The following is a 21,266-nucleotide window of genomic DNA, read 5'->3' on the forward strand; positions in this document are numbered from 1 at the left end:
TTATAGGTATCAAAATATAGCACAAAGTGGTTTATTCTTTAAATTTCCTTTCATTTTTAAATATGTAATATACTTTCACAGATGATGACACTTTTCCTGGTAAGTCATAAAAAAAGATACTGAATCATTTTGACTTATAGAATCTTTGATTAAGGGATGTTAATACCAAACCAGATACTCAACATTTAATGACTTCATTGCTTTGTATACTATGATTTTACAAGGGAGGGTAAATCATCACTAAAACAAGCAAAAAATTGAATTTTCTTATACAATTTATCACAGCACATCAAATACATACTATTTCCATCATAGGTGTAAAAACCAAATGGGTATGTGTAAAAAGAATGTTTAATTTTAAGAAATGTGCCCCAACTAGCAAAATAAAAATGTTAGCAGCAGCTAAAGTATACAGAGCAAGTTACAAAGCTGAAAGGTACATAATACTATGAAGCAGCCTTTCCCTATTCAACTATTTTTCAAAATAACTATGAAGAAAATATATTATAAATAGCATAAATAATGTGCTATGCTTCCCAGCTCAGAGTAACCAAATTTTCAAAATAACAGTAAGAACTTTGCCAAAGAAGAAAACAGAAATGTTATTGAAGTTTAGAAATGTTTAAAAAAAAACATAGAATGTGATTATAAACCTGAATTTTTATTTGCAGAGTCTTCTAGGTTCTCAGCATTTGAAGTGGCTAAATTTTGGTCTAGAGCTACAACAGCCCTTTTATCTTCATATGTTCTTGCATCTGGGTTATGGTAGGCATCTATGTTTTGTCTGTGCATCCTATTCAAATCAGCTGAGAGGGAAAAATAAGCCATTTATTTCAATAAACACATTTTTGTAACTTACTGGTAAGCTTAATACATTTTCTTAAAATAGGGAATCAAAACAGAACAACAATAGGACAAAGTTGGGAATAATTCAATAGTATGTTGGTGCCCTGAAACAGAAACAAAATTATCAGTAATTTAGCTTTTTCAAAAAACAACTCTGTAAAATAACTCAAAAGTAGTTGGGAAATTAAAGATACATAAACCTTTGATACTCCATAAAAGCTATATTAATAGTACCTGTATTATTCTAGAACCTAAGAATTTCTTTAATATGAAGAGCAGCAATTCAATACAAGTTATAGTGAAATTTACCCCAAATCATCAGCTCTCCTACAGAAAACATACATTCATGTGGAGAAGAGTTTTAAAATATATTCCAAATTTCTTTGACAATCCTCCCTCAAATAGTGGAGCTCAACTGTCATCCCCTTCAGTGTGGTCCAGTTAGTAACACATATTTAATGATAGAATATTGGAGAAACTACTTTGTAAAAGACATGGTTTCCACCTAGCTTGAACTATAGACCACTCACTCCAAAGAAAGCCAACTGTCACATCATAATGAGACTGAAGGAGCCCTAGGGAAAGAGAGGCCTTCTGAGCCATGCAAGAGAGCGACATGGGAAATGGATACTCCAGTGCCCATCAGCCGTCAGCTGCCTGCAGCCCTGGCCAGCATCTTCAACTACAACCTCAGGTGAGACCCTGACACAAAACCAACCAACAAAACCCCTCACAAATTATGGACCCACAGCACTGCAAGTCAATGTTTTTTATCTTTAAACCTATGTTTTGAGGTAGTTTAGTACTTAACAAAAGTCTGGGAACCCAGAGCTGAGCCAACCACCGACAATTTGAGAAACAGAACTGAATGCAGAACTCAAAAGCCTTACACAAGTAAAAAGTAACTCTTCCCTCCCCCAATAGAAAGGTCAGAGAGTGTAGTAGCCATGAAAGTGAACTTAAACCTGGATATAAGAAGTATTCATGGGAGAAAACCTTTGCCAGCTATATACCAGACAAGGGACTGATAACCAGAATATACAAGAAACTCAAACAAACCAAACTCCCAAAAAATCAATGACCCAACAGAGAAATGGGCAAATGAACTGAATAGAGCCTTTTCAAAGGAAGAATTCCAAATGGTTAAAAAACACTGAAAAAATGCTCACCATCCCTGGCCATAAAATAAATACAAATCAAAACCACATTAAGATTCCGCCTCGCTGGTGCAGTGGCTCAAGAAGTAGCGCTCCTGCCTTGCAAGCATGAGGACCTGAGTTTAAACCCCAGTGCCACCAAAAAAAAAAAAAAAAAAAATTCTACCTCATTCCTGTTAGAATAGCTACTATCAAGAACACAAACAACAAATGGTGAGGATGTGGGAAAAAGGAACCCTCATACACTGCTATAGGGAATGTAAGCTAGTACAACCAGTACGGAAAACAGTATGAAGGCCCCTTAAAAAAACTAAAAATACACCTGGCATACAATCCAGCAGTACAACTCCTAGGCATATACCCGAAGGCTTGTGAATCAGCTTACAACAATGGAACCTGAACACCCATGTTTATTGCGGCACTAATCACAATAGCTAAGCTATGGAACAGCCAAGATGCCCCACTACTGATGAATGGATTAAAGTGTGGTATTTACATATAATGGAATTTTACTCAGCCACAAAGAAGAATGAAATTCTGTCACTTCCAGGTAAATGGATGGAACTGCAGAACATCATCTTCTTAAATGAAGTTAACCAGGCTCAAAAGCCAAAAGCCACATGTTCTCTCTCATGTGGAATACAGACCTAGTACAAATGTAGCAAATAATGAAAGACTGGCCACACTAAGGGGAGGTCATGCACGGGAGCCATAGGAAAACTAAGAATTTAAATATGGTTGATATACTCTCTATACAAGAATGAATATAGAACTATTAAACCAACTGCAACTACCATAAGAAAGGGACTGAGGTAGAATGAAGAAAATTAGAGGAGATAAACTAATCGTGGTTACAATACATACATACATGGAAATATCATAAGGAAACTCCCTGTGTAGCTACCTTTATCTCAAACAAGCTAAAATGTCATTTTTTTTGTTTTATCTTTCCTCTTTTTTGTTCTACAAAATCAGAGAACAGGAGAACAGAACAAGTCCTTCCTTGGCGGGGAAGCTGGCACCAACAAGAGAGAGGAGGTGATGGGGAAAGAGGGTAGAAGGGGGAATACGATGCAAAACCTGTGTACACAGTAAATGCAAAAAAGACAACTTGCCAGGCACTGGTGGCTCACGTTTATAACCCTAGCTACTCAGGAGACAGAGGTCAGGAGGATCACGGTTCAAAGCCAGCCTGAGCAAATAGTTAGAGAGACCCTATCTTGAAAAACACCCATCAGAAAAAAAGGACTGGTGGACTGGTTCAAGGTGTAGGCCCTGAGTTCAAACTCCAGTACCACAAAAAAAAAAAAAAAAAACCTGCTCAAACTACTCCAGGAATGGGAACAAAATAAAGGACAACAGTAGAGGGGGTAAATTCATGTAAGATATATTTGAAACATTGTTAAGAGCTTATATAAATGCACAATGTACCCCCACCCAGCACAACAATAAAGATAAAACATAAAAAAAAGAAGTATTCACAAAGCGCATTAAGTTTAAAGATGGATTTTGAACTTGAGTAACAATTAGAATACCAGACATAGCAAATAGCATGAATGTTACAAAAGAGAGTGGGAGTTCAGAACCATGAAAGTTCACATCCTGCTACAACATTTAGGCCAACTTGACTTAGAAAATGAATAGAAGCTTCAAAGGTAAAGATGAGTAGAAAAGAATAAAGAAATAGAACAATGGCAACATTAAAGTAGCTCAGCTTAAGTAGAGTACAAAGTACATGTAACAGAAGCCGGGCACTGGTGGCTCACTCCTGTAACACTAGCTACTATGGAGGCAGCGATCAGGAGGATGATGGTTTGAAGCCAGCCCGGCAAATACTTCACAAGACCCTATCTTGAAAAAACTCATCACAAAAAAGGGCTGGTGGAGTGGCTCAAGGTGTAGGATCTGAGTGCAAGCCCTAGTACTGCAAAAAAGAAAAAAAAAAAAACAACTACATTTAACAGAGCAATGAGAGGTAAGATAGGAATCTGTACATTAGATGCCTATTCTAGAATCTCCTAAAATGTTTGTTGATGGTTCTCAGTTTTGTTGTATAGGTGCTAATGGACACAGTTTTGATCATTAATTGAAGTAGAATTAAATACTAATTATAACAAACAACATAATGTTCACTATTTTTATATAAGAAAAAAATAACTGGCTATTTTCAGTCTAGTAATTATATAATTCAACTAAATGAATTGCCTCATAGATCATAAAGCAAGTAAACAATAGATGAAGAATGTAAACGTGGGCAACATGAGTACAGAATAAACATAATTGGTCAGATTTTTGATGGCTTGGATGTGAAGCTAAAGGAAGACAATGAAGAAATAACATAGAGATGGTAACAGCCCAAATAAATATGTGAGGTCATGCACTAACAGCTATAGTAGCTGAGAAGTCACAAAGTAAAAACAATGTAACTTATACTCAAGTGAGAAATCAATTTCATTGTTATCCAGTTCACTGTAACAGCCTAAAATTGGTCTATGTAAATGAGACGTTAGCTATAGCTATAAATAATATCATACACAGTGTTCTATTTTTTGTATTACTAGACTACAATATCACAAGTTCACTCCTTGCAGGATGACACCCAAAGCTATGCTGCCAAACTAGTGAGTGCTTAGGAAATGAAATCTTATTTTGGTAATTACCTACATAAACCATACATTAAGAAGTAGCCTAAAGTAAACACTGCAATAAACTTCAAAATCAATCATATGTTTAAATTTACTGTTGTGATTACAAATGGATCTCTCAGAATAACACTCAAAGTACATATAAAAAGAAAACTTCATTAGATATAGCATTATTTGAAATTGAAAACAGTAAGATTTAGCAGTCAAGTCAAATTTATATTGTTTTATTAGAAAAAAAGTTTTGTCAGTGAATCCATCTTTCTGTGCAGTGGTAAAATTAACAGTGGGAAATTAGGTGAAAATTAAAACAGGATGAGTGGTTTAAGCAATAGAACACCTGCTTTGTAAGCAAAAAAGCACTGACTTCAAGCCCCAATCCTCACCTCAAAAAAAAGAAAAAGAAAACAAAACAAAAAGGTACTTTGGTCAAGAGTACAATTTGGCTATTGTAAAGATGGGATCTTATGTTAAATATCATGTAATAAAAAATATCATGTAATGCAAAATTTCTAGCATTACAAGAATAATTTTAAAACAAACAAAAACAATAACAACAAAAGATTGGATTCACAAGTGGGAAAAAATTTTCCACATTGGGGCTCACTTGTATGACACAGGTAAACAACACATAAACAATATTTAATTTTTTCATTCCTTATTTTATTTTATAGTATTTTTCTATGAACCTAAATGAATACTGCAAAATGAAAATTAACTTCGCAAGTTAGGTGCTCTTCTTTGTACCTTGGAGGAAAATACAAACTAAAACATTTAAAGATAATAGCCAACAATATCCAACCACCTATAACTGACATCCAAACACCTTCATAAAGTGTTAATTCAAAGGGTTAAGCAAAAATTTAAGCCCTGACACTATTAGCAATACATAACTAACCTAATTTACAGTATATATATTTACAGAAAAAAATATATATATATTTATAGAGATCAGTCTCTAAGATGAAGAGGGAGGTGAATGGCATTGATGCCACTTCATCCATCTTATAGTGGAAGGGCTAAAAAGGGCTAAAGATAAACCTCTAAACTATTCCCAGGTGATTGTAGTACAACAAGGCCCTGATGAAAGCCCCCTGAGCTTTCTACAACCGTCTTAAGGACGCTATCCGAAAGCATACCACAGTGGACCCAGAGTCACAGGTGGGAGAGATTCTCTGTATAGGTAATTTCTAACACATTCAGCCCCAGATATCTGTAGTAAACTCCAAAAGTCTGTGGCTGACGGGAAAAAGTCACTGAGCCAACTAATGCAAATAGCCATGTCTGCATACTGTAACTGGGACCTCACTAAAAAGAGAGAAAAGGATAAAAAAAATCATGACCTAATTGCAGCTCTCAGGAAATGCCCCACACGATGGGGGCCTACATCCAAAGCTTGCTACCATTGTGGAGAGCAGGGGCACTTCCACAGGGAATTCCCAAAATGGAGACAGCCCAGCCCCACTGGGACTTTGCCTCTTCTGCAAAGATAACCCATAGAGGTCTAAGTGCCCCTATCTCCAGGCAGAAGGCAGGGTGCCACCTCCTATGGATTGATGGGTCCTGGGGCCTCCTGTCTAGGCTCCACTTCTTAACTTCAATGTTGAAGACCCTTAGGAAGCCATAATAGTAGAGAAGCAAAAGATCACTAGACAGTGGAGCCCATTTCTCTGTCTTACCATTCTCTCCTCGTCCCCAGTCCAATAACAAGGTTATCGTTCAGGGCATATCTGGCCAGCCCCAAGACTGCTATTTTACGCAGCCTCTAGCCTGCTCTTGGGAAGACCTCCACTTCTGTCACTCTTTTCTCACAGCCTCTGAGACTGCAGAACCCCTGCTGGGTTGGGATTTACAATCTCAACTAAAGGCTCAAATTCTACTTTCACCTCCCCACCAGGGGACTGTTTCTGTTGCCCCCTTCTTCAGGAACAAGTAGATCCCACAGTGTGGACTGATGAAATGACTGTAGGGCAAACAAAAATGGCCCTCCCAATTCAAATAAGACTTAAAGATCCCTCACAGTTTCCACAGCAAAAGCAGTATCCCTAAAACCTGAGGGATAATGAGGCCTCTTACACCTATCAGAAATTACTTAAAAAAAAAAAAAATTCTACTAATCAGTTGTTCCAGCCCCTACAATTCTATTCTTGCTGTCTAAAAAGGACCAGATAAATAAAAACTCGTTCAAAATCTCCAGCTCATTAGTAAAAGAATCATTCCCCTCCACCCAATTGTTCCCAATTCCTATACTCTATTGGCTCAAATACCCTCAAAAGCCCAACATTACTCTGCACTAGACTCAAAGGATACTTACTTTTACATTTCTGTACATCCTCACAGTCAGCCTCTGTTTGCTTTTGAAGACCCCACTAGCCCCTCAGAACAGCGAGCTACCCAATTCGTGGTCCATCTGGAACAACATATGGAGCTGGGCTCCATGGACACTGCCTCTGGCTGGCCCCCTTTTTATGCTCCTACTAATATTCTGATTTGGGCCTTGTATAATTAATAAATGCCCTCTCCAGATTCCTATCTCAACAGGTCCAATGGATCAAACTCCACCTCTTAGTCAAGGAATACTCACCTCTGCCTACACATGGGCCCTCCATCCAGTTCTATTGGGGGCCTCTGGAGACTACACAGGTCAACCCCTAAGACAAGTACCACCACACTTACCCCCCTAACCGCCCCCTTCTGCCCCATTGTCAGCAAGAAGCAGCTAGACAAGTCATTGCCCCTCTCCCCAACAGCAGCTGGGTACCTGTCTCGGAGGGGGGACTTGTTGGGTCTGGGAACCTAAAGGGATAGATAAGTGAGTTGATACCATTCCCCATGGAGAGCACTATGAGCCCTGCACTCTGAGAAGGAGATACATGGCTTCATAAATCTGCCATGGGCAGATAAACAGATAAACAGATAAACATTCAGATAAACAGAATGCTCTCAAGGTTGTTTACACCCTCCCCCGATAAGGGGCAAACAGACCAGCTCATTGAAGAGAGCCCACGCAAGTAAATCCACAATGAAGGGAAAGAACCCACCTAACCCTTACCCTAACCCAGAGTTAAAGCATCAATAAAAAGCCCCAGCCTTCACCTCAGTGGCTGTGAATAAAAGTTACAGAACTTTTTATGAACTGTCTTTGATTACTATCTTTAAGTAATACCTTTACATTAAAAGAAAATTTTATAGCACTACCCATAAATTTTCTTACATATACTCAAATAAACATTCAACTATCGAAAAGAAATGTTCATCTATGCATCACCTAAAATCATCTCATACATAAAATATGCATATATATACACATATTATAAAACAAATACAGTAGATACATAAAACCAAGAAAGTTCTAGTCTTCTAAAACTATAAGGAAAAGCATTCACGAAGTGAAGATAAAAAGAGATATCTTATTAATTTAACTGTGCCTCAAATATATCTTTAAAAGCATATTTTACAAAGAGTAAAGGTATAAGAACTCTAATAACTCAATATCAATTAATCTTTTGATTTCATCACTCACCTTTCCCTACAAAAACATATAACACATGATAAAAAACATGAAACCTTCATTTTTAATAGTTTAAAAAATGCTTTTCTATTATCCTTTATTGTTAATTAAACAATTTTCAAAAACACATTATCTTTATCCCCCTTTTACGCAGCTACAAGCTAGTCAGAAACTATGTAACTAGTTGAATAAAGGACCTTTTTCAAGTGTTTATTATGTGATTACTAGATGAAAAAAACTTTGAGAATGCATAACTAAAAGATAAGTAAGCATATCTGCAACTTGCAGAAAGTTTTTGAGATCAAGCCTTTTTTCTCAAGATCTTGCATTGAGCAGGTACACTCTGTATATAAATTAAACATAAGATCCTTTCTCACAACTGTCCCAAATGTTTACTTTTAAGATGTGTTATTAATATAAAATAAGTAACATGAGTTTTATTACTTTTACTAAAAAATAAAGATATTTATTCTAAGTACTAGTTTGGGTAAATACCAACTAACACGAACTCTTCTCTGCAGTTGGGTTACTATCATCAGAAGATGGGAAACTTGTAGTAACAAATGAATAGTACTCTGCAGAAAAAAGGCTTTCTAACTTCTATTATATTTATAATCAAAACACCTCTTTTGCATTAAGCAAAAGAAACCTTGCAGACTGGAGTCATGGCTCAAGTCATGGTAGAAGGCCCACCTTGCAAGCAGAAAGCCCTGAGTTCAAACCCCAGAATCACCAAAAAAAAAGTTTATAGATGTGCAAGTCATTAAAAAAACTAAAAAAAGAATTAAGAAACCTTGCTTTACTGCTTTACAGGCTAAGAGTCCCACCTCTTTCTACCTTTCAGTCTTTTAAAAAGTTAAAGAACAATTGTGTTTGTTTTAAAAGCCAGCCCATAGAAACAGCATACTTATCAGGTTTCCTTTTGCATCCCTGAGAGGAGCGCCACCTCCACCTTTCCCCCAAGGGTTGTAAATTCTCATTTCAGTTTCCAATTTAGCTTCATATTCTTCTTTTTCTTCACGTTCTCTCTTCCTTCTTTCTTCTCTTTCCCGAATCTTGACAACATAAGATATATTTACAGTAAGTACTGACACATATACTGATGTAAGAGGGTAGCAATAATAGATGCTTTTATTTTTCTGGTTAGAAAAAAAATCTCTGCAGATGTTTTGTTTCAGTACACTTCACTATAAAGTTTAAAATCACAAAGAACACTCAACTTAAAAACATACTTTAATGGCTGGAATAACCAGCTGCTGTTTCCCCCAGATCCCGCCAGCAGAAACCTCTCCATCCACTAGAGACACCTGAGACTCAACCAACTCCTCCCTCACTCCCCCAACTTCTAACCAAGCCATTCCCTCCCTAACTTCTCCAATTCCATGGGACCATTAGGGTACATCTATCCTTTCACTAGAACTGCCCAGACGCAAAGTCTACCCTACCTCACCAGACCTTCTCTCCTTGGGCAAAGTTTGTTGCCAGAATTCACAGAGATTGAAGGTTCAAAGCTTTGAGGGAAATGCTAGGCTACTTTAAGTACAATTGATGAAAGAATGCAAAATAAACACATTCTTATCACCAAGTATAAGCACAGGATTGTTCTCTAGAGATATATGGATAGGGAATGAAAAGAATCTACATTTTATAAAGTCATTTCTAAATTCAAAACTACATGCATGGAAAATTTAGGCACCCTATCACTCTAATATAGCCAAAGAAACACACACATATCAAATAAGACTTCCAGGGCTAAGGATATGCTCAGTGACACAGTGCATGGCTAGCATGGACAAGGTTCTGAGTTTAATTCCCAGCACCTTAAAAAATAAAATAAAAGTTCTAGAATTAGAAAATCTAGTGTGTCAGTGGTGTTTTTAATGTTCTCATTCAAAAACAGATCCTAAATTTCAAAAATCAGTCTTTTATTTGTCAAGTTCTCACAAACAAAAGACAATGGTGGTAATTCTGTATTTTTAAAATGTCTTCCTAGAAGGTTTCCCCATGTAAAATTTGAATAAAAGTACTTTATGAAGAAATACAAGAGGAACATTAAAGAAACCATACTTCAATTTAGATGTGTATTTCTACCAAGAGTCCCAAGATTTTTCTCCCAGAAGAAACTCATATTTTTGCTAAGTTACTCTGAAAAAACAAAAAAAAAACCCTCTCTTCAAACATTACAAACTACAACAGAACCCATGTTCTTCTACACATGTTCTACTATGTGTACTCCCTATTGATTTGCAGCCTTATTACGCTCTTGGACTAGAACACTTCAAACCCTCTGTTCTTTCTCATTCCCTTTATCTAAGTCCTGTCAGTGTTACCTCAGAAATGTCTTTTGGATGAACTCCCTGCTTCTACATCTGGTTCAGGGCCTCATTACTTCCTGGCTAGACTATTTCAGTAGTTCGTGTCAAGATTTCTCTGCCATATTCTCTTTCACACTTGTCAAAACACAGCCAGATATCTTCCTAAAAGCCATAACTACTCGCACTGACTATCTTTTCACTTTTCTTGGCTTACAAGTTTCTTCCCTTGGCTATCTATAATAGGATGTAATTGAAAGCCCCCTATTAGCCAATCCTTCTCTTCTCCTACACCAATTCCATTCCCTGAATATATCAGAAATATCTAACCTAATCATTACCCAACATGTTGGAGCTCCAATACCAACTACCATGTGAAGCCCTTCCAATTACCATAGGCAATTACTCTTCCTGTTCTATTCTTCCAATGCGTCCACCTCAATTTTTATTTTTTTCCTTTCCTGCCACACTGAGTTCTAAGGGACCACTGTGCTATAAATAAGATGTTTGATATTAAAGGAATGAGTAAAATACCTGCTGCTGCAAAGCCTCTTGATAAGACTGAAGGGACTGTTTGGAAGGTTTTGGTTTGTCTTCAAAAATCAGTCCTGGATTCATCACTCGATCACTGGTACTTTTCAGTTCACTCTGTCCAACTGCATTCCTAATATCAAATAATTAAATTGAATCTATCTATTATTCAAGAATAATAAAACTCAACAAGAAAATCCAACAGATTTTTCTAAGGAAAAAGCATGACATATAAAAACATCTTAAAATAGAGAAGTATATTTCTTTATAGCTCAAAGAAGAATCTTTAAGCAAGTGTCCTCTTTGTAAAGCTGTCCCTCTGGACTGATTGTCAGCTTTGACAATCCATGGAACTTTCAAATTTACTGGATCTATTTCTTGACCCAGCTGGCAGTTACATAGAGTGAAAACACCTTGTAATACGTCATCAAGCAGTACACAGGATTTAGGTAATTTCCTGAATATACAGAAATATTAACACATTAGAAGTACCTCAAGCACTACCATAATAAATGATTTACTTAATAAAATTACTTTTTTGGCCATCTCAAAAATAAAATATAGAGTAAAAGGTATAACTATCTCAAATAAGTTAAAATTTAAAAGGTTACCAAATACAGCACCATCATTCTAAATAATTAACTTCCTTTGTGTATTTAGTGTACCAACATATTTATAATCTTTCATTAGGCTAAACAAGTATATTTGTGTTTACTGCCACACTGAATTTTGAGTAAGTAAGTGGGAAGATGAGGGAAGCCAGAGCAAATAGTTCCCAACTGACATTATGCTTTTCAGAGTTAGGGAACTCTGTTTGTAAATGAACAAAGATTAAAAAGTTTTATCTGAGTAAACTCAATGTTTCCAAATGCAGTCACTGTAAATTGCAGTGTACAGATTTTCACAGTGCCTATTTCACCCATTATCTTTCCTACCTCCAACCCCTCGCTATGGGCTCTATTTTTCTTATTAAGATTGAGAGTAGCATATGATTTCATCAGTATTTTCAGCCAGCCTTCAGATATATTTATCTCTGATATTGGTTTTTTCATCATTAAATTTTCATTACTTAGTATTCTGTTTTACATATTTAAAACTTAAGTGTTTTTTCTCTTTGCCTTCTGTCTAAACATACATAATAAAATCTCTTATTTTTACTCCATCAGTGTTCAGAAAATAGCACTGATTTATTTCTCTTCTCCCCTGTTGTCCAGTTGGACCCAAACTTTTTACCTTATGTATCAACTCATCCCTGGCACAAAGAAAAAAGAATTGAAGGATGTATATAATCAAATCAGGATGGAAAGAAGGGAGGAAATGATAGGGGTATTAAGTACTTTTAATACAAGAGTTTTTAGCATATTTACAATAGTTGTGCAACAATTACCACAATCTAGTTTTAGAACATTTCCACAACCAAAAAAATTACTTAGACCCATTCCAAACCAATCTTTACTCCCATACCTAGCCCCAGACAATCAAAAAGTAATTAGCATGATTTCTGTCTCCATAGATTTGCTCTTTCTGGACATTTTATATAAATGGAATCAAGCACTATGAATGAATTCCTTCACTGAGCATATTTTTGAGGTTGATTTATGTTGTATCAGCAGTTCATTCCTTTTTACTGCTAAATAGTACTGTATTGCATAGATATAAAACATTTTGTCTATCCATTCACAAGCTGATGGACATTTGAATTCTTTTCACTTTTGGCTATTATGAATAATGCTATGAATAATTACAAACAAGGCTTTGTATGTAGATATATTTTTATATTTTGTGGGTGTGTGAGAGGGTCTCACTGTGTAGCCCCGGCTAGCTTGAACACATGATCCTCCTGTCTCAGCCTCCCAAGTGCTGGAATTACAGGCATGACCACCATACTCACTATTTTTATTTATCTGGACTATATGCTTAGAAGTGGAATTGCAGTGTTATATGGTAAGTTTATGTTCAGTTTTTTAAAGAAACTCCCATTTCCTGCAACTATTTTTATATTGATTTTTGTATTCACTAATTAGACTACAACTCTTATTAATTCTAATATTTTTATTTTCTTTTACAAATAATATTAGTGCTATCGCTTTGCTCCTTTCTTTCATTTATGGCCTTGCTGAAATTATCAGGCCCTAAAAAGAAGTGGTGGGCAGTAAGAACAATCTCAAAAACAATGTTTTAAAAGTATCACCATTAAAACAGTTTTTCGTGTTCTCCAACCTACGTTAAGTTTGTAATCATTAATGGATACTGAACTTTATTAATGGTTTTTCTGTATCAATTGAAATGATCATATAGCTTTCGTGTTTACTGTTAATATATTACTATAATTAACTTTAGAATAACATTGACTATATCTAACACCAATTAGTATATACCAGACACTATTCTAGACAATTTAGATATTTTAGTTCATTCAATTCTCATAATGCTCCTATGAGTTGATACCATTTTTATGACAACTGATTGATAAGGAACAGAAGTAAAGAAATACACTTCAAGTAAATGAGTACTAAAACCAGGATACAAATCAAGGCAATCTGAGATGGGTGGTGGTGTATGACTATAATCCCAACTACTCATAGGGATGGGAGGATCATAGTTCAAGTCCAGACCAAACAAAAAAGTTACTGAGCCCTATCTCAACAAGTCAGATAAGTAATGGTGCCTCCATAATCCCTGCAACTGTGAGGCAGAGATAGTAGGAGGATCAAGGTCTGAGGCCAACTCCAGACAAAAGCCAGACTCTACCTGAAAACTAAATTAAACTAAACTAAAAGGGGAAAAAAAAAAGGACTAACAGTATTAACAGTATTGCTTAGCACAAGATCCTACAATCAAACCCCAGTACCATCAAACAAAAAAAAACCCAAAAAACAAAACTAGGCAATCTGGCTTCAAGGTCCATACTCTTGATATGCTCTACTATATTAATCATCCTACATTCCAAAGTAATTCCATTTTGAATAGTTTAATCCCTTCTTATATTAAAAGGTATAGTTTTATGATTCTGTTTTTCAAGTGATACTGACTTGTAATTTCCCATTTCACACAGCTTTGTCAAGGTTCGAGTATCAAAATTATGACAATCTCTTAATAGTTCTGTATTTGTTTGTGTAATACTTGATTTAATTTTTCCTTAAATGAGTGATAGAATTCATCAGTCGTATAGACCTGATATTCATTTTGTGGCAAGATCTGAAACTTCTGACTCAATTTTTTTAAGTTTGGTTATTATTTAGGTTTTCTATATCTCTTTGAATCAGTATTGTTAAGTTACATTTTTCAGAGAAATTTTTCTTCTACATTTTCAAATTCTTTGGCATAAAATTGTCATAATATATCTCTATTATCTTGTTAAGGTTTACTACATCTATAGTGATGGTTCCTTTTTCATTCCTAATATTTCTTATTTATACCTTTTTCTCATTTTTTTTCTAGATCAACCTCAGTAGAGAACTATTTATTAGCCTTTCAATGAACACATTTTAGACCTTCTGATCTTTTAATTATATATCTAAATTTATATTTAATTAATTTCTATCTTTTACCTTGCTTCTCTGGGTTTCACTGGTTTTTTTCTCACCCTTTAGCTTCATGATCATTACTTAATCTTCAGCTCATGTACGCATTTTCTAATTTCTTCTGTTTTCTAATTTCTAACATATGAAAAAAATTATTTTTTAAATAGCTTTCTAGTTTAAATGGTTCATAGTGGAGCCAACTACTGAAATTTATTGACTTACTTGAAAAACTATAGTGTGTTTAATTTTAGAAATATCCCTATGAGGCTTAAAAAACAGATATTCTGAAGTTTGCAGTATCTTTCTGTACATTTCCACTGGAATAATCTTGTTAATTATGTTAAATGAATTTTCTATTACCTTACTTTTTGTCTGTTTCATCTATCACCTATAGAAGAAGTGATAACACTTTACATTACAATTTTGTACTTGTCTACAAACTCCCTATAGTCCTTTTAAATTTTGCTGTATATATTTTGAGATCATGTGACTACATTTTTGTAGTTCATCCTGCTAAAAAAATGAGCCTCTGCTCTTTAAAAAGGACACTTTTTAACTTCAAACAAAGCTGTATGCCTAAAAAATAATTTCATTTGATCACATACTAAAAACAAACTTCATTTGAACTCCTATGTTCCTAGTATGTCTCCACCCCTTCACTTTCAACTTTTCTATATCATTTAAATATGTCTTACAAGTAACATGTAGTTGCACTGTGTTTTTCTACTGAGCATAACAAACTTTCTCTTTGAACCAGACACTTAAGCATTTACTGACGTCAAATATAAATTTGTCATTTTAGTTTGGATAGTCAGGTTAAGTAGGTACCTTAGACCTCTCTATGTTTCTCTTTTCCTCTCCTTTTTTAGTTAAGCAAGTTCTTTAGCCATTCCATCTCCAAAACTGAAAAAGATCAGACAGTTACTAAAAGAAACAATTTCTCAATTTTGCTATAGTTCCTTCTTCCTTTCTGAAATTTTTTCCTCAATTACTTTGGTAATTTATACTTTCCATTCTTCTACTATTAGTGGTTACTCTAAAAATATATTATACCCATACTTATCAAAGACTAAAATATAATCAAAATCTTTACCATCCTTCCAAATAATAAAGATTAAATTATGCTAAAATACTAAAGCATATATAAAGAAGATATTTTGAGAACAAAAGTACCTAACAGGATTCCAGGTTCCTTCTACCACTAACTAGGCTAAAATGTTCAGAAACAAATAGGCTCATTTAAAAGTAACTGGTTAATAACAAAATTTAGCTGGTTACTCAGTTATTTGACTTATAAATTCAGACTTCTAGCATTCCAAGGAATTTAATTAAAAAGTACTTAAACAATGATGCTGGCAATGGGATTCAAGATTAACTGCAAACAGGCATGAAGGGAATGAAAACATTCTAAAACTCACTTACAGAAAGCACCTTGTGTGCAAGAACCTTGAAAGGAAAGCTAGAACCTTGAAATTTTGTTACTCCATTAAAGCAAAGAGAGTATCATTTAAAAAAGTCAAAATACTTATAGTTTTCAAATTCTGATGCTGTGGGTCTAAACTGTGTCCCCTTAACAATCCACACATTAAAGTTATAATCACCAATGTGATAGTATTTGGAGATGGACTTCTGGTACGTAATGAGCTTTAAATGGGATTACTGCATGCGTAAGAAGAGACCAGAAAGCTCACTGTCTTTATGTGCCTGCTTACAGCAGGAAGACAGAGCTGTCTGCAAGTCAGACAGAGGATCGCCTCAAGAACCAAACCTGAACCACCTAGATCTTGGACTTATAAGACTACAAAACTGTAAGAAATAAATTTCTGTTGTTCAAGCCACCTACACTATGATATTTTGTTATATCAGCCCAAACTGATTAAAACATCTGGAAATTAATGAAAGACCTGCAATAATTCCTTTTTAATTCTTTAGAAAGGGGTATGGGGAGCTGATTTTCAGTAATAGCAGTAAACTTTTTTGTATATGAACTTGCCTTTCCCTCTTCAACTTCTCCCAAGCTCTACTGTAGCACTAAATTCCAACAGTGCCAAAGATGGTTGCTGTGAAAACTAATACCTTAGCATCCACAGAGGTACAATAGGTTTGGAGCATCCCATAAAGCCCAAACGCTAGAAAAATGTCACTGTTTGACCCACCTGGAAGCTCCCTGGAAATGCCTGACTTTATTCATCCATACTTAAAACTCACTATCCCAAGGAGTTTCTAGAAAGCAATCAGCAACAAGTGTTTAACATCACAGCTGTCCAGGGCAATGTTATACTTCAAACAACCAAAAAGCTGACTGGTTAAATTAAAAGAAAAATCTGGGAGGTGGAGTCTCTATAGGAGTTTAAAAAGCTTTAGCATATTTCTGGGAAACTAGAAAGCCACATGAAAGTGCTCTTATGCAATGCTCAGGAGAGCTCTAAGAATACTCTAACCTCTCCTCTGGCTGGAACTGAGGCTCTGTGCAGATAGAAAATGAAGACTCAAGCAAAGATGTAAACTGCTTGAATACTGAAAGCATGCGCCAACACACACACCCAGATCCCCTTGACAAAGACTGACAATTTTTTTGGCTGAGACCTTTAAAAAAGTCTCAGTCCACCTAACAGAGACTTAAAGACCACATATGATACAGACTTTATAGAATTAGTCACAGAAGGACTTAAAAAACACCACCACCAACAACAACAACAAAAAACCCAGCAATAACAATAGGTCAAGGGGAGGGAAAAGAATGTGATTTTCTTAGTTGCCATGCTGTGCTTTCTAAGTGTCCAGTTTTCCATAAGAAAATCATGAGGCTTGCAAAAAAACAAGGAAGAATGGGCCATACATAGGGGAAAAAGCAGTCAATTCCTGAAAAATTCCAGGCATTGGGCTCACTCAACAAAGATGTTTAAATAGCTATTAGAAATCTGTTGAAAGAACTAAAGAAAATGATGTATAAAGAATTAAATTATGAGAACAATATTCATGAAATAAAAAATATCAAGGAGAATTTTTTTGAGACAAGACTTGGCTATGTAGACCAGACTAACCTTGAACTCACAGTCCTACTTCAGTTGAGATTACAGGCGTGTGCCACCACATCTAGTTGACTTTTGTTTTTTTTTTAAAGAACCAAACAGGAGGAGGGTAAGGGGGAGAAATGGCCCAATCAATGTATGCACATATGAATAACCGAATTTAAAAAAAAAAAAAGAACTAAACAGGAATGATAAGAGTTTAAAATAATCCTAGCTACATGGGAGACTAGGATCGGAAAGATTGTGGTTTGAAGCCATCCAAAGCAAAAATACCCAAAATAACAAAAGCAAATGGACTGGAGGTGTGGCTCAAGCAATAAATAGAGCACCTGCTTTGCAAGTGCTAAGTCCTAAGTTCAAACCTCAATTCCACCAAAAAAAAAAAATGTGTAACAGAAAAGAAAAATTCTCTGGAGGGGCTCAATAGCAGATTTGAGCAGGCAGAAGACTCAATCAGTAAACCTGAAGACAGGTCAATTGAGCCAGTGCCAGTGGCTCACAGCTGTAATCCTAGCTATTCAGGAGACAGAGATCAGAAGGATCATGGTTCAAAGCCAGCCCCGGGCAAATAGCTCATGTGACCCTATCCTGAAAATACCCACACAAAACAGGGCTGGCAGAGTAGATCAAGTGATAGAGCTTGCTGCCTAGCAAGCGTAAGGCCCTGAGTTCAAACTCCAGTACCAAAAAAAAAAAAAAAAAACACAGGTCAACTGAGACTACCCACTCTAAAACAGAAAGAAAAAGACTGAAGAAAAATGAACAGAGCCTCAGATACCTTGTGGGACGCCATCTAATGTACTAATATATAGTCTCAGAAAGAAAGAAAACATAAAAAGTAACATAAAGAATAATGATGGACAAAAATTTCCCAAATTTAACAAAAAATATTAATCTGCATCTCTGATAAACTCATCAAAATCCAAGCAAGAAAACTTGGAGATCCACATTTCACAATCAAACTTATAAACAATAAAAACAAGCAAAAATTTTGGAAACAGCAAATAAAAGGAATCATCAGTAAGATCAACAGTTTATCAGAAACCATGAAGGCCAGAAGACAGAAGGATGACATGTTCACAGTGCTGTGGCCACCAAAACTACCCTTCAAAAATGACAGAGAAAAAGAACCAAAAAAATTTAAAAATAAAATGACAGAGAAATTGAGACATGGTTAAATCAAAGCATAGAGAAGTCCTCAACCTGTTCTAAAACAAATATCATAAAGAGCCCTTCAGATTGAAATAACGAAGAAATAAAAAAGCAGTAAAGGTAACTATATAGGTAAATATAAAATATATTATAAATATATTCATGTTTGTAACTCCATCAGTTTTTACTTTTTGATGCTGGGATCAAACTCAGGGCCTCACACATCTTGGCAACCAATGAGCTACAACCCCAGCCCCTCTATTCTTCTTTATTTGATTTAAAAGACAACATATAAGGCAAAAATTATAAAACTATCTTGATAAGGATTAAATACATGAAGATATAATTTGTAAGACAATAATAGTATCAATGAAAGGAAAAGGAATGGCATACTGGAGAAAAAGACTACACATTAATTTGTTACTAATCTAAACAAATATTTTAAATTAAGATATTAATTTTAATCTTCAGGAATCCACAAAAAAACTGTAAATTATACCGAAAGAAACAAGAGCATTATAGCTTAATGCTATTAAATATTTAACATGAAACAATGGGAAGATTAGGAAAACAAAAATGAGTTGGGTGTGGTGATGTGCACCTGTTAACGCCAGCACTTAGGAGGCTAAGGCAGGAGGACTATTGTGATGTTGAGGCCAGCCTGAATTGCACAGGGACACCCTATCCTATACAGAAAAAATAATGGCAAGCATAAACCCTGCCTTAACAGGAATTACAAAAGACTGGTAGAATGGGAAAAAAAATTAAGCAAAAATAAAAACCAGAATGCAATTATATATAGTTTATAAAGAGACACCCTTTAGATTCAAAGACACAGACAAATGAAGGAAAAATTATATGCCATACAAGCAATAAATAAAAAAGAGCCAGAGGAGCAATATTTACAGAAGAAAAAAAATACATTTTAAGGTAAAAATTATTACTAGAGACAAAAAAAAGAATATTTTATATTGACAAAAGGGTCATCATCAGGAAGACATAATACTTATAAATACTTACATGTACGACAATAGAATCCAAAAATAGAGGAAGCAAAAACTAGCAGAACTGAAGAGAGAAACAGATATTTCAAAAATAATAGTCTCTGTTGCTGTTTTGTTGCAACTAGGGTCTGAACTCAGAGCTTACACTGCTACTTGAGCCACAACCCAGTCTAAAAATAATAGTTCCAGAGTGTTTGCCTAGCATGTGCAAGTCCAAGATTTGATCCCCAACACCGCAAATAAACAAACAAATGGTGGAGATTTCATTAGCTCACTTCTAATAGACATATCAACAACACAGAAGATCAGCAAGGAAATAACCAACAGTATACACCAACTAGGTCTGAGAGGTACTGACAGAACAATTTACTCAACAAGAGGAAAATACTCAGTCTTCTCAAGTGCATACCAAACATTCTGCAAAACAGATCGTGTTAGGTCACAAAATAAGCCTCAATAAATCAAAAAGGACTGTTTGAAAACATACAAAGCATGGTCTCCAACTGCAATGGAATTTTATTAGACATGAGTAACATAAGGAAATATGGGGAATTCATAATTATGTGGCAATTAAACAGCATATTCCAAAATAATCAATAAGTCAATGAAGAAATTAAAGAAACTGGGCATGGTGCCTTATGTCTGTAATCCCAGATACTTGGGAGGTGGAGATGGGGAGATTAAGGTTCAAAGCTAACCCAGGAAAAATATTACCAAGATCCCATCTCAACCAAAATCTGGGTGTGGTGGCATGTGCCTGTCATCCTAAATTACACATGATACTGAGATCAGGAGGATTGTGGTTCCAGCCCAGTCCAGGCAAAAAAGTTTGTGAGACCCCCATCTCAAAGGAAAAAAAAACCCGGGTGTAGTGGCATGTGCCTGTCACTATGCCAAGAAGCTATGGCAAGAAGCATAAAATAGGAGGATCATGGTTCAGGCAGCCTGGGCAAAAATCAAGACCCTATCTCCAAAATATCCAGAGCAAAAAGGGCTAGCAGCATGGCTCAAGTGATACAGTTTCTGCCTAGCAAGCACGAAGCCCTGAGTTTAAACCCCAGTATCACAAAATAAAGTCAATCACCTGCCTAATAAACATGAACCCTGATTTGAAACCCCTGTACTGCGAAGAAAAGAAGAAAAGAAAGAAAGAAAGAAGCAAACAAATTTAATTTAATTTAATTAAGCAAACAAAAATTTTTTTTTTTAATTTAAAAAGGAAAGGAAAAGAAAAACAAGCTGGACCTGCTGGCTCATACCTATAATCCCATCTACGCAGGAGGCAGAGATGGGAGGACTGAGGTCCAAGCCTGGTCTGTGGCAAAAGTTAGAAACCCTATCTGAAAAAACTAAACCAAAAGGGCTAGAAGCATGGCTCAAGGGGAAAGAGTAATTGCCTAGCAACAATGCGGCTTTGAATTCAAACCCCAGTACCACCATAAAAAATAAAGAAAAAAAAAAAAAAAAACTAGGAAGTACTTTCAGATGAATTAAAAATGAAAAGACACCATACCAAAATTTAAAGGATGGTGCAAAAGTACTCCTGATAGGAAAA

General features: G+C 35.5%; 1 protein-coding gene across 12 annotated transcripts in view; it reads right to left on the reverse strand.

Moving 5' to 3' along the window:
• The window catches only part of Cspp1 (centrosome and spindle pole associated protein 1), a 136,864-nt gene that overhangs the window by 36,557 nt on the left and 79,041 nt on the right, over positions 1-21,266 (reverse strand). For 10 of the 12 annotated variants that reach the window (XM_074068567.1, XM_074068568.1, XM_074068570.1 and 7 more), the window contains 3 exons: positions 11,003-11,132; positions 9,064-9,211; positions 654-806 (listed from right to left, as the gene is read on the reverse strand). In XM_074068567.1, the coding sequence (XP_073924668.1) occupies positions 654-806; positions 9,064-9,211; positions 11,003-11,132 (431 nt within the window). The remainder of the gene's footprint in view (positions 1-653; positions 807-9,063; positions 9,212-11,002; positions 11,133-21,266) is intronic. The other 2 variants (XM_074068574.1, XM_074068575.1) reach the window with 1 other exon arrangement.

Source organism: Castor canadensis, chromosome 3 (genome assembly GCF_047511655.1).
Source record: "Castor canadensis chromosome 3, mCasCan1.hap1v2, whole genome shotgun sequence".
Classification (NCBI taxonomy): domain Eukaryota; kingdom Metazoa; phylum Chordata; class Mammalia; order Rodentia; family Castoridae; genus Castor; species Castor canadensis.